General features: G+C 45.3%; 3 protein-coding genes across 3 annotated transcripts; 2 read left to right on the top strand and 1 right to left on the bottom strand.

The window, feature by feature from the left end:
• Positions 1-5,550: 5,550 nt before the first annotated feature.
• On the top strand, positions 5,551-7,286 carry CCR75_006955 (uncharacterized protein; the record flags this gene model as incomplete). The annotated part of the gene is made up of 3 exons (XM_067965020.1): positions 5,551-6,857; positions 7,078-7,144; positions 7,224-7,286. 3 exons carry the CDS (start codon positions 5,551-5,553, stop codon positions 7,284-7,286), a joined length of 1,437 nt encoding a protein of 478 aa, XP_067822743.1.
• Positions 7,287-7,643: 357 nt separating this feature from the next.
• On the top strand, positions 7,644-13,250 carry CCR75_006954 (uncharacterized protein; the record flags this gene model as incomplete). Its single annotated transcript, XM_067965019.1, has 1 exon — positions 7,644-13,250. One exon carries the CDS (start codon positions 7,644-7,646, stop codon positions 13,248-13,250), a length of 5,607 nt encoding a protein of 1,868 aa, XP_067822391.1.
• A 585-nt stretch (positions 13,251-13,835) lies between these two features.
• CCR75_006953 (uncharacterized protein) lies at positions 13,836-14,591 on the bottom strand (the record flags this gene model as incomplete). The annotated part of the gene is made up of 1 exon (XM_067965018.1): positions 13,836-14,591. One exon carries the CDS (start codon positions 14,589-14,591, stop codon positions 13,836-13,838), a length of 756 nt encoding a protein of 251 aa, XP_067822744.1.
• Between the last annotated feature and the right edge of the window lie 633 nt (positions 14,592-15,224).

Below are 15,224 nucleotides of genomic sequence, written 5' to 3' on the forward strand. Positions count from 1 at the left end.
GGAAATGTGGTCCTTGGACGGACTACAAAGTGCTACCAGGTGTAACGGGGCACTACGACTTGTACTGCTTCAGTACAAGTCCACTTCGCACTGCTTCAGTTGCGAGTGGTGCCTTACGTTATTTCACGTACACTAGTACGTGCAGAGGAAGACTTCTCTTTAAGGTAACTAGCTTAAAGAGGGTAAAATGAAAACTGTATTAATATAATTAAGTGTCTTGTTAATCTATCTTTGTAAATGCTAACTTAATTATAATCTAATACTAAAACATGTAATTATATTCTTATCTCTATCTTATCTGTAACTCTCTCTTTGATTACTCCTTCAGCTGATTAGTCTGCGGAATAAATAGATATAATGGTCTATACCTATTTATGATAAGAATTCAGAATATTTCTATGTAAAGTAATATCCTGCGAATATTATCTACCTTTTATATAATATATTAATTAACAACCTTTAAGTGTTAATTTCATGTAATGATACACCCCGTTACAATTAGCTTCTCCAAAAAGTCCAGCCGAAGTTACAGCCTTTGGTAACCCTAGAGATCCTTCGCGCGGACATCGTGGAGATCCGAAGTCAGTCGCTGGACTTGATTTTGAGATCCCCGAACCGTCGTTAAGCATCGCTCAATGCCTGCGACTGAACGGAAGCGGGATAGGCTGCCGCGAGTAGGTGGGCGGAATTGTCGCAACTATCGGGGGTCACCTGCACTAATGATTGCTGCTGGAAATCAACGCTTCCTTGTTTTAAGGTTGATTGCCCGTGAAGCAGAAGCTTCAAATCCTCATCCAGTGGAGAGGATACCCGAAGTGGTTCGACTCTTGGGAACCGGTCGACGCCCTGCGCGTCGACGTACCGGGCCTATGAGAAGAAGCACCAGTTGTCGCTCCGCTTGTTCCGAATGGACTAGCAGAAGCGGTGTGTTTAGAAGAAACAGGGGGTTTAACACCGACAATGCTTTCTCTCACACGCAAGCGAGCGAAGTCATGTCGCTGCGATCGTTGTTTCGCCACATCGAAATAGGGCTGAAAGTAGCGCAGAAATTCCACTTCTTGGTGGTCAATTAATTTATTTGAATTCAACAAGACCAGGATCGAGGAAAAACGGCCAAGTGATTTCCCCTAAGCCTTCCCTGAACTGGAGATGGCATAATAATTATGTAAATCTAAAGCAGCGCGCTCTAGGAGCGACGCACTAATTCCATCCGAATAAGGCCATTCGGATGTAGTTGGTATCGGTGGTATGCCACCAGTCACATAGCCGCGTTTAATACGACTGGCTTGTGACGCAAACTGGACACGTTCACGAGCCGTCGGCGGAGCTTTACGCTCAGGCTCTTCTGCGTTCGACCCATTGCGTATGATGGTCTCAACGACAGATGTTGGGGTAGTACCCAACTGAGACGCAGCTGCGCCTCTATGGGCAGTGCTCTCATGAAAGGTCGCTATGCTAGCTAGCGCAGACGATGAGTTAGTTGCCTCGTTGACGTAAGGCAAGTCTGCCTTCGCAACGCTGGGTGTCTCCATATTAGGAGAAAAGGGTGAAATTTGGATGGCCAAGATAGCGTTATCTTCCTTCGCATTTGCTTGCTGTGCTCAACATTAGTATGAGGTGATGGCAGCAGTGTCATCTCATTGTAGTCAACAATGAGCGACGGATCTCAATCCTCACTGTGAAAGTGGAAAAGATCATTAAGTCTAGACAGCAGTGCGACAGCAGCATCACTAACTGTCGGCGTTGCAAATGAGGCACTACGCGACGGTGGCGTTTTATCGCTGCGTGTGTGCTTCGTGCGTGGTTGTGTGGGTGTGTTCGCAGATGACCCTTTAGCTTTGTATCTTCTAGGTGGCATGTCAGGCGCCGAGGGATGACAAAGATGTACACAAACTGGTCGCTAAGAGAGGTTGAGAGGACTTAAAAGGGCGTAAGAGTTGCGTTGCGAGACGATTAAATGTTGCCGGGGCGTTGACAAGCCCTTGTGACATAATAACCACTCCTTTAGCATACTCTTGGGGTACTAGCCGCTGTAAGCAGGATATCGCTAGCTCGCATGAGCAGTTGGTAATAACCATCGACCAAGTCAAGTGCACCGTACATTGTACATCCCACCATATTTTCTGAAGAATATCCTTTCTAGAAATAAGGGTTTGTGCTGATATGGTGGCAGCATTAGGCTTATTATAAGCATGGCGCGATTTACCAATTGGCTGTTCGACACAAAAAAAAAAAAAATATCTCAACAAAATATGTCGGTGTCGAATGGAAACTTTTTTCTCGTACCATTCCAGCCTCGTGCTTAGCACGAAAAAAAATCGCCATGACGTCACATTGTTCCTTTGGTATAGGCCACTGTCGTTTGACACAGTATTTGGTTTCAGGAACCAAGTCGATTTCATGACGGACGCCTCTATTCGGGGGTAAGAAAGATGGAGGATTGGTACATACCACATCTTGGAATTCCTTAATCAAGAAATAGAATGAATCCGTAGGATTTTTAAGGATCGATGATCCACTCCGCGCACTAAGCGCAGCTTTTGTGTCTTCCAGGACAGCTTCGTCCAGGAGTGACGACGAGTTTAGCTTAATCGTTTGTCGAATGACCACCATCTCAGATAAATCCCCAGCCTTCAAGGCTCGGCCGCACTCATCAATTGACATTTCGTCTAGCTCTAAAAGAGCATGTAACGAAGGGGTTGCCGCAAGGCTAACTTCAACCATTATGTTATCGGTACATCATTTCCAAGCGTATGCAATTGCTCGCTTGTATCACTTTGTGAGGGTATAGACGCTTCGCGTCTCCCCTGTCTCGGAGTAGAGACAATACCCCCTCTTAGAGGCCACTGAGACATTGATTGTTTCAGTTTCTTTTTTGGAACTTATTTTCAAAGGTACCTAGGAACCTTAACTACAGGTTTCCGAGGACTTTTTCCCACAGAATTTTTTTGGGAGTATTCTCCCCAACTGTCGAGCTGTGGTTGCGCTACCACAGTGGGATCCTTTACGATCAAATCTCCAGTCGATCTAGGACTTTACCACTGTCTCTTATAGACTGGCGTTTTAAACTTTCTTGGATCATAGCATACCGCTTGGGGTGCTGACTGCTGTGAACGGAATATCATTAGAATCCATCCATCAGATCCATTGACGAAAAAGTTGTACGCATTGACATACCACTAATCATTACGTCTTTTCGTGGTATCAGCGTTTTAGCCGGTACAGCTGCAGCGTTCAGTTTATTGAATGATTGCTTTTCAAGCAGCATCCCTATTTCGTACGACTCAACTTATTTGAGTGGTCGAACTTCGACGCTGCCTGTGCTTGTGCAAAGCCGTCGGGATCTAACTCCATAATGTGTTAGGTATTCACACTGAGGTCTTGTGCAGTCATGCTAGTGACCGAACCACAAGTTTTAACCGTGGTGTAGTGGTTAACCATCAACTTGATGACCCAGCAGCGGATACGGGTTCGATTTCCGCACCAACTAAGAAATTGAAATGGTACAGACTTTACGATACCATTGGGACCCGGGTATCGGTAAGCATTTGAATTATTGATGCAATAAGAAATTAGTTTTTTTATTGGTTGATTTAAGTCTAAAACAACCCCTCCAATCGGCTCAAGACACGATTGTGCGGTGCGCAAGGAGGCGCCACAATTAGTTAGATGTTAATTTAATAAGTTCAGTAGTAAATAGAAGATCGTTACGTAGGAAACTAATTATATTAATACAGATTTACTTTCCCTAATTATAATTCTTTGAATTACCTTTAGTAGCTAAAGACCCTTAGCAACTTAGAAATCTTCCTCTGTACCCCTGCGTATGTGAAGTTTCGAGGCACGTAACCTACACTGTAATCAGTGTAAGGTCAACTAGTGCTTACCAGTACTAGTGAAAGGTGCCCCGTTACACCTAACAGCACTTCGTAGTCAGTTCAACGGCCCACTAACGTTCCGTCCAACATGGACATGTTGGATGAAGAAGAGGGAGCTTCCAAGCCCCACAAGAAGGTTAGCACGCAACGCGTAAGAGGTTTACTCATTTAAGTGACCTCGAATGGAGAGCGATCGAACGAGTGAGTTCGGTCGAAGGCGGGTCAGCCGTTGGCGCTATGCTGTTTACTCGGGATAGAGATGCCCAGAGTAAACAGCATAGCTCCAACGACTGACCGCAGCATGCGGCCATAGCCGAGTTCATTGAACACGAACTCGACGGGGTCCAAGAGAAAGTAGCCTTGCTTCACCAGCAAGGCTCTCAACACACAGAGGTGTTGAGAGAACAGGGTGCTCAGCAGATGGAACTCTCGAGCTAGCAGCATTTATATGCTGCGAACGGGCCGACGCTTCCGCGTCGAACCTAAAGCTTGAAGATAGAAATCTCTAAGTTTAACGCAGTCGAAGGCGACTTCCTTTTGAGATAGTTCGTTAAATTAGACGATGTCATAGAAGCTCGTCGTATCAGTGATGATGCGACGAAAGTGAAATTTGGCATCTCACACGTCAGTGCTCGGATCTCTTCCGTAACGGGGTGTCCCGTTACATAAGTATTATTTCCTATTAGAGGAAATAAGCGAAGAACTGCAAAATTATTATCTATACTCATTTTGACTTGAATAGTTCCAATAATAGAAAATCACCGATAAGCATCAGGGCTTGAATTAAAATCAGTCGTCTAAAGCTGATAGAAAGTCAGATTAAAAAGGATGAGTTGTAGGATATCTCAGCCAAAGCCGAGTAGGTATAGGATGTGTTAGCGATAAATGTACGACCGCCTAATGATGGACTGGTGCCTAGAATATTTTTGTCGAGAGCAGCTCAAAAGCGATCGCGCCTGGGTGTGACCGAGAAAAGGTCCCTAAAAAAGACTTTAAAATTGTGACGGGTCATAAGAGTGACTCGCCTTGTGCAAGGCGACAATACCTGCAATACTTGTTAATCCACATGTTACGAGTAGCTGCTACAGCTGATGTTTATAGCTTCTCAGCATCCATAGGAAATTTTAAGAATATACTGCATGGATTTTTCTGTGTTCACTTGCGCGGCGGTCGGTGTTGCTTGTCTGCTGCTTGTATTAAATGGCGCAGGTACTGAAAACAAAAAAAATTCGCGCTGTAATTATTCACGGACACGAATGCTCATTGTATGACTTTATATAGCTTGCCAATTCAACTTGGACATCACATGCTTCGCTTCGCGGACCAGCAGCATCATTATGCTCGTCATTGGCGCATTGATGCTAATGCCAATCACTGGTTGCCTCTATGCAGCTCGACTTGACAGTTGTGACTTGCTCGAGGTTCTTAAAAAACCATTACTGCAAGTGCATTCACGGATGAGAAACTTATGTTATCTAAGCAAAGAAAAACTGACATTGGTTGATATACATCCTTAAAATTGCAGAGAAAACCAAGAGCAGCACGACCTGAAGCCTTTCAGGCAGCCTCGTAGAGTAAAAATGTATCTGTATGCTAGACATCTACTGTCTGCTTGGGTACATTGTGCACCGTATCAATGTGAATATGTCTTGTTGTACTGAGTAGAGTTGTAATGGCGCAGGGTGATCGCATGTGGGAGTTTGCCGTGCCCATTATTTTAATGGAGATTTTTGTGGATACGTTGCTTCCTAGCGCATGCTTCTCGCTCGTCATGTACGCTTCGTGCCTCATCGCGATGCCATCAGTGGGAAGACGATTAGATGTTTCTGACCGCTGGAAAGCTATGCGGCTTGCAATTATACTGGAGAATGCAAGTATCGTTGCTTGCACTGTCTTCATGGGAGGGATGGTGCTGTCAACAAATGCCATCGGACTTGACAAACCAGAGTGGGCGTGGTCTTTCAAGCTCCTCTTTGTAGGCACACTTCTCTGTGGTGGTATTGGCCAGGTTTTAAGTGAAGTACAGACGCTTGGGATTGAGCGCGATTGGGTCGTCGTAATCGCTCAAAGCAGTGGAGAGGATCATTCACGTGCATTAACAAGTCATAATACAATCTTGCGGCGCATTGATCTCGCATGTAAAGTGCTAAGCCCCCTTGTGTTTGGCCTTATTATTGAGTTTGCTGGACGTGATTCCACCACACGCGCGATGATGGGTACAATGACAGTTGCTATCTGGAATGGTCTCTCAACTCCACTTGAATACTTTACGACGCAAGACGTGTACAAACTTGTTCCAGAACTTGCACTTAACGGAAAGGGGCTAAAGGCTTCTGGAAAGCAGGGGTCTTACCAAGCTCCATCAAGTGGTCGATCGATGCTGTCCAACTATGCGCAGACATGGATGAACTATGCGAGACACCCAATCTTTTTGCTAAGTTTCTCCTACTGCACACTATACATGACTATCCTGGACAATGGCTCGTTGTATACAGCTTATCTTAAGTGGCGAGGTGTATCTTACTCGTTGCTGGGATTAAGTCGTGGAGGAGGTGCTCTTTTTGGACTTTTAGGCACCGTCCTCTTTCCCTACTTGCGAAGTCTAATTATAAGATTGGAGCGTGTCGCCGTCGTGAGTATCTGGCTTTTCTGGTTGTGCCTATTGCCAGTCCTTGTGGGATTCTTGCTCTTTGGCGAGTCGTGTGTATCGGATTACATTATGCTTTTCTGCGTGTCTGGCGCGCGCATGTGGCTATGGAGCGCTGACCTCGCCGAGACACAGCTTATGCAGGAATGGATCGAGCCAAGCCACCGCGGTGCCATCAACGCCATGCAGACGGCAAGTTTACATTTTTTCTACGTGCTCATTCAAGTATTAGGCATCATGTTCCACGATCCGAAACAATTTAAAGCACTTGTGCTTTTCTCAATTGCTGCAGTGCTGGCTGCTGCGGTGGGATTCACGTGTTGGAATATCCGGTATGGCTCTCACCGAAGCCTGTATGTGCTACCCCTACTAAATGTTTGAAAATGCGCATTAATGCTTCGATGAGTCAGTCTCGTGATGTGGTAAGCGTGATTAAGTCACAGCGATGGAGACCAGCAAAGTTGCCTGGTCGCGGCTTGTATTGTCTCAGCAATTGAGACCTACTGCTAGCGATAAAACATAAGTTTTTTTAGAGGGATCGGTTATCTGCAGTTTCTGTACAGCGATTACAAAAATTACTGAAACCACAGTGCTAGCAGATCAACAGAAGGAAGAAGCGGTTAGGTGTCTTCATTTTGATTTTAACGCAAATTCGGCAATAACATTGTGCTATTTGAAAATATCTTGTTTGTATTTAGGGTATGGAACTGACTATCGCTCCCCATCCCGCAATTCTTGCAATTGCGACAAAAGATGATTAAATTGGCAATTGTATGAATGAGAGAACACAGACCCTAGATACCAACCTAAAGGCAATTTCTCGCAACCAGCTGTAATCTGTAAAGGCGGAGCAAATGGTGACGACGGCATAGACCAGTTGTACGTTCCAACTCTTGTTACCGGTATTTAAGTATAACAGCGCCGAGAATTTTACGGCGATCAGCGCCAGACCTCGGCGTTATCACCCGGGTGATTGACGGACTTCTGCGACGTAAGAGCGTACAAAAGACAATAGAGATAACATAGCAGGCAAAGACGGATTAACAGACGCGAGAGGTGGAGATACCATTGAACTTCGACCAAGAGGCAACAGAGGATTTTGACTGTATATCGATAGAATGGAGCGCAGGCGGCGATGTAGGCGAGCGTCTATCCTTTTTACGGCCGTCGCGATAGCTATTTCCGTCTTCTGGACAGGTTTTGCGACGGCCAAACACGCTGTCAACAATCGACAACTTGAAGCAAATTTCAATAATGCGAATTCTAGCGGCAGTTCAGCAAACAAGTTAAGTTTTAGTGTAGATGACACTGGCTCCAGTCCGACTAACAACCAGGTCGCAAATGCTTCTGGCACTTTAAATTTATACATACCCAGATCGACGAAGCAACATCGCGGGAGCAGCTCACGTGCATCGGATTCAAATACAGATACACAAATGTTAGATATAACGACAGAGGCTTCACAGCCACCTATTTTCGAATTGGGTGCTATTTTATCGACACCGAAGCCTGATGCTAGCTCCGATCCATCCAGCTTGATGACAAAGATACCTGTTGCTACGACTCAATCGCCGAGCGAGCCCACTTGGAGCACAAGCTCATTTGCTTCAGACCCGGAAGCGGCGTCTAAAACAAATACCGCGTTGCAGACAGAAACGATTCTAGAGATTCCACCTGCAACTTCAAAACCTTACCCGGACTTGAGCAACTCTACACAGTCGACAAATCCAGAGACCAGCGAATTGTCTGCAGCGTCAAATTCGGAATCTGATTTAGGATCTAACGCGCCGTCGCCAAATTCGGAGATCAACAATGTGTCTGCGGTGTCAAATTCTAAATCTGGTGCTGACGTGGACACACAGAAGAAGAATATTGAGACCAACGTACCTTTGCCTTCACCTGACTTAAATTTTGATACGGATGCTAGCACACAGTGGACGAATTTTGAAACGATCAATAAGACTTTGACGTCAGACACAGATCATGATACTGAAGCTAGTTTGCAGTTGAAGAATCTGGACACCAGTGATGATTCCGCGGCTTCAAGCTCTAGTTCTACAATGGACTCTTCGATACAGAATTTGGAGATAAATAATCCGTCTCCGACGACAAGTCCTCAAATCGAGACTGACGTTAACACGCAGTGGACAATTCCAGAGACCAGCGACTTGTCTGCAGCGTCAAATTCGGAATCTGATTTAAACTCCAACGCGCCGTCGCCAAATCGGGAGATCGACAATGTGTCTGCGGTGTCAAATTCTAAATCTGATGCTGATGTGGAAACACAGAGGAAGAATATTGAGACCAACGCACCTTTGCCTAAACCTGATTCAAATTCTGATACGGACGCTAGCACACAGTGGACGAATATAGAAACGATCAATAAGACTTTGACGTCAGACACAGATCATGATACTGAAGCTAGTTTGCAGTTGGAGAATCTGGACACCAATGATGATTCCGCGGCTTCAAGCTCTAGTTCTACAATGGACTCTTCGATACAGAATTTGGAGACAAATAATCCGTCTCCGACGACAAGTCCTCAAATCGAGACTGACGTTAACACGCAGTGGACAAATCCAGAGACCAGCGACTTGTCTGCAGCGTCAAATTCGGAATCTGATTTAAACACCAACGCGCCGTCGCCAAATCGGGAGATCGACAATGTGTCTGCGGTGTCAAATTCTAAATCTGATGCTGATGTGGAAACACAGAAGAAGAATATTGAGATCAACGCACCTTTGCCTAAACCTGATTTAAATTCTGATACGGACGCTAGCACACAGTGGACGAATATAGAAACGATCAATAAGACTTTGACGTCAGACACAGATCATGATACTGAAGCTAGTTTGCAGTTGGAGAATCTGGACACCAATGATGATTCCGCGGCTTCAAGCTCTAGTTCTACAATGGACTCTTCGATACAGAATTTGGAGACAAATAATCCGTCTCCGACGACAAGTCCTCAAATCGAGACTGACGTTAACACGCAGTGGACAAATCCAGAGACCAGCGACTTGTCTGCAGCGTCAAATTCGGAATCTGATTTAACCCCCAACGCGCCGTCGCCAAATCGGGAGATCGACAATGTGTCTGCGGTGTCAAATTCTAAATCTGATGCTGATGTGGAAACACAGAAGAAGAATATTGAGACCAACGCACCTTTGCCTAAACCTGATTCAAATTCTGATACGGATGCTAGCACACAGTGGACGAATTTAGAAACGATCAATAAGACTTTGACGTCAGACACAGATCATGATACTGAAGCTAGTTTGCAGTTGGAGAATCTGGACACCAATGATGATTCCGCGGCTTCAAGCTCTAGTTCTACAATGGACTCTTCGATACAGAATTTGGAGACAAATAATCCGTCTCCGACGACAAGTCCTCAAATCGAGACTGACGTTAACACGCAGTGGACAAATCCAGAGACCAGCGACTTGTCTGCAGCGTCAAATTCGGAATCTGATTTTAACCCCAACGCGCCGTCGCCAAATACCAGCGAGTATTCTGCGGCCTCAAGCTCTAAACCTGATTCGGGGGCCTTGATACAGAATTTGAAGACAAAAAGTCTGTCTCCTACGACAGATCCTGACACTATCGCACAGTGGAAAAATCAGGAGACTAGTGGATTATCTGCAGCGTCAGACTTGGAATCTGATTTAGTCCCCAACGCGCCAAGCTCTCAATTTGATAATTACGTTGATTCGCAAGGAACAGTCTCAGTGACTAAAAATATATTTGCGGCGTCGAATTCTCAATCTGATTCTGACGTCGATGCGGAGTGGACTGACCCAGAGACCAAGGATCTATTCGCGGCGTTAAATTATAATTCTGATACTGCGGTCAACACGCAGTGGTCGAATTCGAAATCTAGTGATTCGTCTCTCGCGTCAAATTTGGATGCCCATGGTGATCTCGATACGCAGCGGACACATGCGCCTGCAGAGGCTCCAGTAACTTCGTCTTCTGATTTAAATTTTAAAATCTCTCTGGCAGATGGTAAGTCGTTATCGGCATCAGATTCATCTGATGGGTCATTGGCGCCAACTTTGTCTGCTCCACAAGATTTGGCGCCAAAAAGCCCCCTTCCTGTGCCAAATACTTATATTATGAAAAGCCCGTTGCTGTCTTCGCATACAAGGTCTGAAGACTCTTCGTCGGTTTCGAACTCATTTGATTATTCAAGCTCGTCGCAGTTCTCTAACACCAATGAACCCGTCAAAACTTTGGAGAAGGTTCCTTATAGCCCCCCTCCGGTGACAAGCCCACCGCAAAAGCAAATTTTGACGGACACTACTAAAAGATCTCAAAAAAGCTCTATAAAGGGAAAAGAAAGCTCTGACCATTCTGCGTCTTCGGGTTCTGATACGGCATCGGCAGACTTATTAAATGCAACGGATACACCAAAGAGTCCCCCTCCAGTTTCATGGAGCCCCCCTCCAGTGGCTGCCCCTTCAAAAATTAGTAAGGCTCCGTCAAAGTTGATTTTCATGTCTTCGGGCTCCGATGACTTGGCAAACTCGGGGGATGCAGCTTCAGCCGATTCGTCGGAAGCATCAAATCTCGTCGAATTTACATCTTCAGACTCGTCTTCATATTTAAAAGACAAAATTTCGAGTCCTGCTCCTGTAACTCGACCTCCAGAAATAACGGTAAAAACGATAAAAGCGACGGGCAATGAAAACGACAAAAGGAAAAGTACCTTTCTGTCGTCGTCGACAGGATCATCGGACAGTGGTAACAATAAAAATCAAGCAAACTTTTCGTCGGCATTAACAGCTTCAGATGATAAGTATGAAGTTGGACAGGTTAAAAGTCCGTCAAAATCGACGGCAGCTTCTGACGAAGGCAACAAGATTTGGCAGACTGAATTAGTGTTAAATTCATCCGAAAAGACTACGCCCAGCCCAGTTCAACGGACAAGGGTGCCTAGATCAGCGGGCTTGGTAGTGCCTCCATCTTTAGACTCGCTAGAGTCTTTGGGTACCGTGGCTCCTGCCAATGCGGTGGACATTGAAAATGCGTCGGCTGAAGTTGTGTCGAATGAGGCGGATTTAGAAAGCGGCAAGAATACGTTTAATCACGATACGCTCATTTTGTTAGGCGACACGGGCTCTACGATCGTGTATACAGATGGAAGTGCAACTACGACATATGAAAAATATACCCGTGGTGACGTTAACCTAAAGGCTATTCACGACGCCAATGGATCATATGGTAAAATTGTCGTTGGTGGTGGCAATCGCGTCAATTTGCCGCCAGGTGCGTCTATTTTGCTGTCAGCTACGTCCCAAGAGATTCACAACGCGTTGCTTTACGCAAGTTATGCGCTCGGCATTGTCTCAGCTGTTTTGTTGATTTTTTTCCATCTATTAGCTCTTCAGCGCCCCCCGTGGTTGAGTAACCAATCTAATGGACACGGTCGTGTTAGCATGGAATGGTTTATGCCAAATGTTTGGGAGCTCGTGGTTGCCGTGGGCTACATGCAACACGTCAATTCAATTTCTATGCTGGAACTTACCAAGGCGCCTCAGATCGTGCTTGATTTTACAGACTCGTTTTCATTTGTAAATTTGCACATTACGCCTTTAACGACAACCACCGCAACTGAAGCCTCAAGGAGACTGCAACTCATTATTTTGACGGGTACTGTGGCTTTTGCCGATCGCATTGGTATCAGCGAGGACGAGGCGCTTCTGAGTTCATTTTGGATTTTTTTGGCGGTTGTGGCCGCTTTGGTTGTACTCTTTATTTTAATTGCTGGCTATTCATATTATCGCCACAGTATATCAGCAGATGCATCGTTGACATTTTACCCTCGACAATTGCGCAAAAGCTTCGCTATGTGCGTAGTAGGTCTGGGCGTGGCATTTTGGGCTCTTAGCATCTTTCCACTAATGTCCATGGCCTCGTACGAACTGGTCATGGAGTTACGATATCGAATGGGGATTGGACTTGCTGTGGCACTATTTTGTTTGTGGGCAGTTGCTGTGGGTGGACTCTGCTATGTGTTTATAAGTGTGCAAGCCATCCCAACAAGCGAAGCGTTTCGATTCCGAAACTTTAGTATTTGGGGCACTATGTACGGTGCTTCAAAGATGACGTTTCGCTATTTCTTTGTCGTGGCAGTGGTAATCCAAGGTCTTCTAGGTATCATCACTGGTGCAGTGTCGGGAATACCAGCCCAGCTTGTAGCATTGATTGCAACTCATCTTCTCTTTGTCATTGTGACGGTGATTATTCGCCCCTTTGCTTCGCGTTGGGTGGTTATCGTCGTTGTGGGACTTCGTGTCGTGGCAATTACAAATCTTATTTGCAGCTTTGCGTTTCTAACGTCTAATGGATTAAGCTTGGAGTGGCGCAGTGTTGTAGCACAGGGTTTTGTCATTTTCAATTCTCTCGTCTTTTTTGTCTTGTTCGCCCGTTACGTCACAATATTTGTGTTGGTGCTGAAGCGCTGGTCAAGCTACGCTGCACCCGAAAGCTTAATGCATTCGCTGCAGACTTGCGACATGGAGCAGCAGTTGAATCATACCCCGCGCGATGTGCGGGATTACGACCAATCGCACGAAGGCGGTAGATTCGATACATCAAGAGCACATTTTACGCCTCCACAAGGCTCAATCTCAATTTATTCGTCGTCAAGGACCAAACGGTATAAATTTACGCCAACGAATTTATCATCCAATTCGAACGTCGCGCCAACTCCATTATAACCCCAGCTATAGCTCCAGCTCGCGTGGCCATGTCTTTAATCAGTACGTGCACTTTCGCTTTTTATAATTTGTATTATTAGCTTCGGTTATCTATAGCCGAACATAAAAACAGATGTGATTCTCGAGTATTATTTAATGAAGTTTCCTACGATCAATCATTTGCAGATGTCTAGTTTAATAGCCCAACTAGGACTTGTTGTAGTCCTTTTGCATTTTTAGTGTCTAATTTTGGAAAACTGATGCGGAGCTGTCTAATATTCTGACATCAGAACCTTCGTTGCCAGCAAGCAAGAAAAATTATATGCACACTTCCGTTTCTTTGCTTTAAGATTTGTTTCAAAACTAGTATTTTATCCGGACGCATTTTTTATGTAGCAGCATGCAGTGCTTCTGCAGTTCATCAGTAAAATGTGTCAGATATGAGCAATGAAGCTTAAACACCGCGCAACCACAGCTAGAGGCAGTTGGGGACAAACACATTTGGGAATATCTTAAGAAATTTCTTAGCTCAGAAACATTGCAACAACGCGATCAAACTTTTTAAGTACCAAAGCTACAAATTTAACTTTACAAACATTTAACGTTTTACAGACTCGTAGACGGCACAAACTCAATGCCCTTGCGCAAACTGACGGTATTAGGTGTTGCCGATGACTTAACTGAGTCATCCATCGTCGGTAAGAGGCAATCGATCCAGTCAAATAGTTCAGTTTCGTTACTTTTCGAAGCTGAGTATGTTTCAAACGGCAACGCTGCCGCCATATTAAAGCTGTAGTAGTGTCGGGCCTGCTGCGTTGGTTGTGCACAGAGATTTTCGTGTTGCTTGAGCATCAGATCGGTGGATGCAATCGCTGGGAAGAGGAAACGCCCTCGAAAGTCACCAGTCAGAGGTACTGTCTCGAAACTTAAAGTATGGGGGGTCAACACCGGCGCCCTCTTCCAGTAGGGAATTACATGTGTACGGGCCGGTCGGTACTTGGGCAGTGTGTAAGAATTTAACGTCTTTTTGCGCGATATTCGCCAAGAGAGTTCAGGCTGATCGCGTAGGAAATAATCATTAGAGAACGTACAGACGACGGCTTTAGATTTTGTCCACTTGCGAAAGTTGAAGTAATTGAGTTGGCGCTGGAAACTTGTGTATTTGCAGTGCTTAAAATATTTTGGCAGCACGCGCGCTGTCATCTCCTGCATGTCGTGGATCTCAAATGCGCGCCCGTCTGGTGTCCAGCGCAACACGTCGTTGCTCTCGTCGAACAGCATGCGACGCAGACTCCTAAGAAATGGCGCCACTTCGCGCGACGCGGTTGAAACCTTGGCCTGAATGGGGTAAGGGTTTTGCATGAAGATCGTCCGTCGCTTAATAGAATTGGCGTTCCAGCTTAAGTGGATTTCTTAAAGTGAAGCAAATTTAAACCTGAGTTCTTCGCCTGGCTTCGGATTTGTCACGCTGCCGCTAGCAATACGTCGTATAAGCTGTCACGAAATCACGCCACTCTGGCGTATCCTTACGGCAACGATCCTTATCATCAAGTCAATATTGGTAGTCAGTAAAGTTGTACGTAAATCTCCCCCATACGCTGGTGGCGCCGGCGGCCCGGGGAAGGACTGCGGTCAATCGCTGGTCAGATGAGCCTTTTAGTCTACTGTAATTACATTCCCTCGAAACATTCCAATTGAAATTATTTACAGATTCCGCTCAAATTTGCTTGTGGCACCAAAATTAAAAAAAAGCGGAAATTATTTAACAGCATCTAAATCAGTACTTTAATTTGACACCATACGCCTCATCGGTTCTGCACATGACGACCACCATCGCTACCATCTCTTTTACCAGCAGTAAGCTTTGTCGCCTAGTCGTCGTCAATTGAGTCTCGCTAATCGTAAGAGACATACATCTCTTTTGCTACATATTTTGTGCTTAAAAATGAAAAGATATATCGCGAGTGGCGCTAAGAGCTTCACACACATTGATTG

This window comes from Bremia lactucae, linkage group LG1 (assembly GCF_004359215.1).
Source record: "Bremia lactucae strain SF5 linkage group LG1, whole genome shotgun sequence".
Lineage (NCBI taxonomy): Eukaryota > Oomycota > Peronosporomycetes > Peronosporales > Peronosporaceae > Bremia > Bremia lactucae.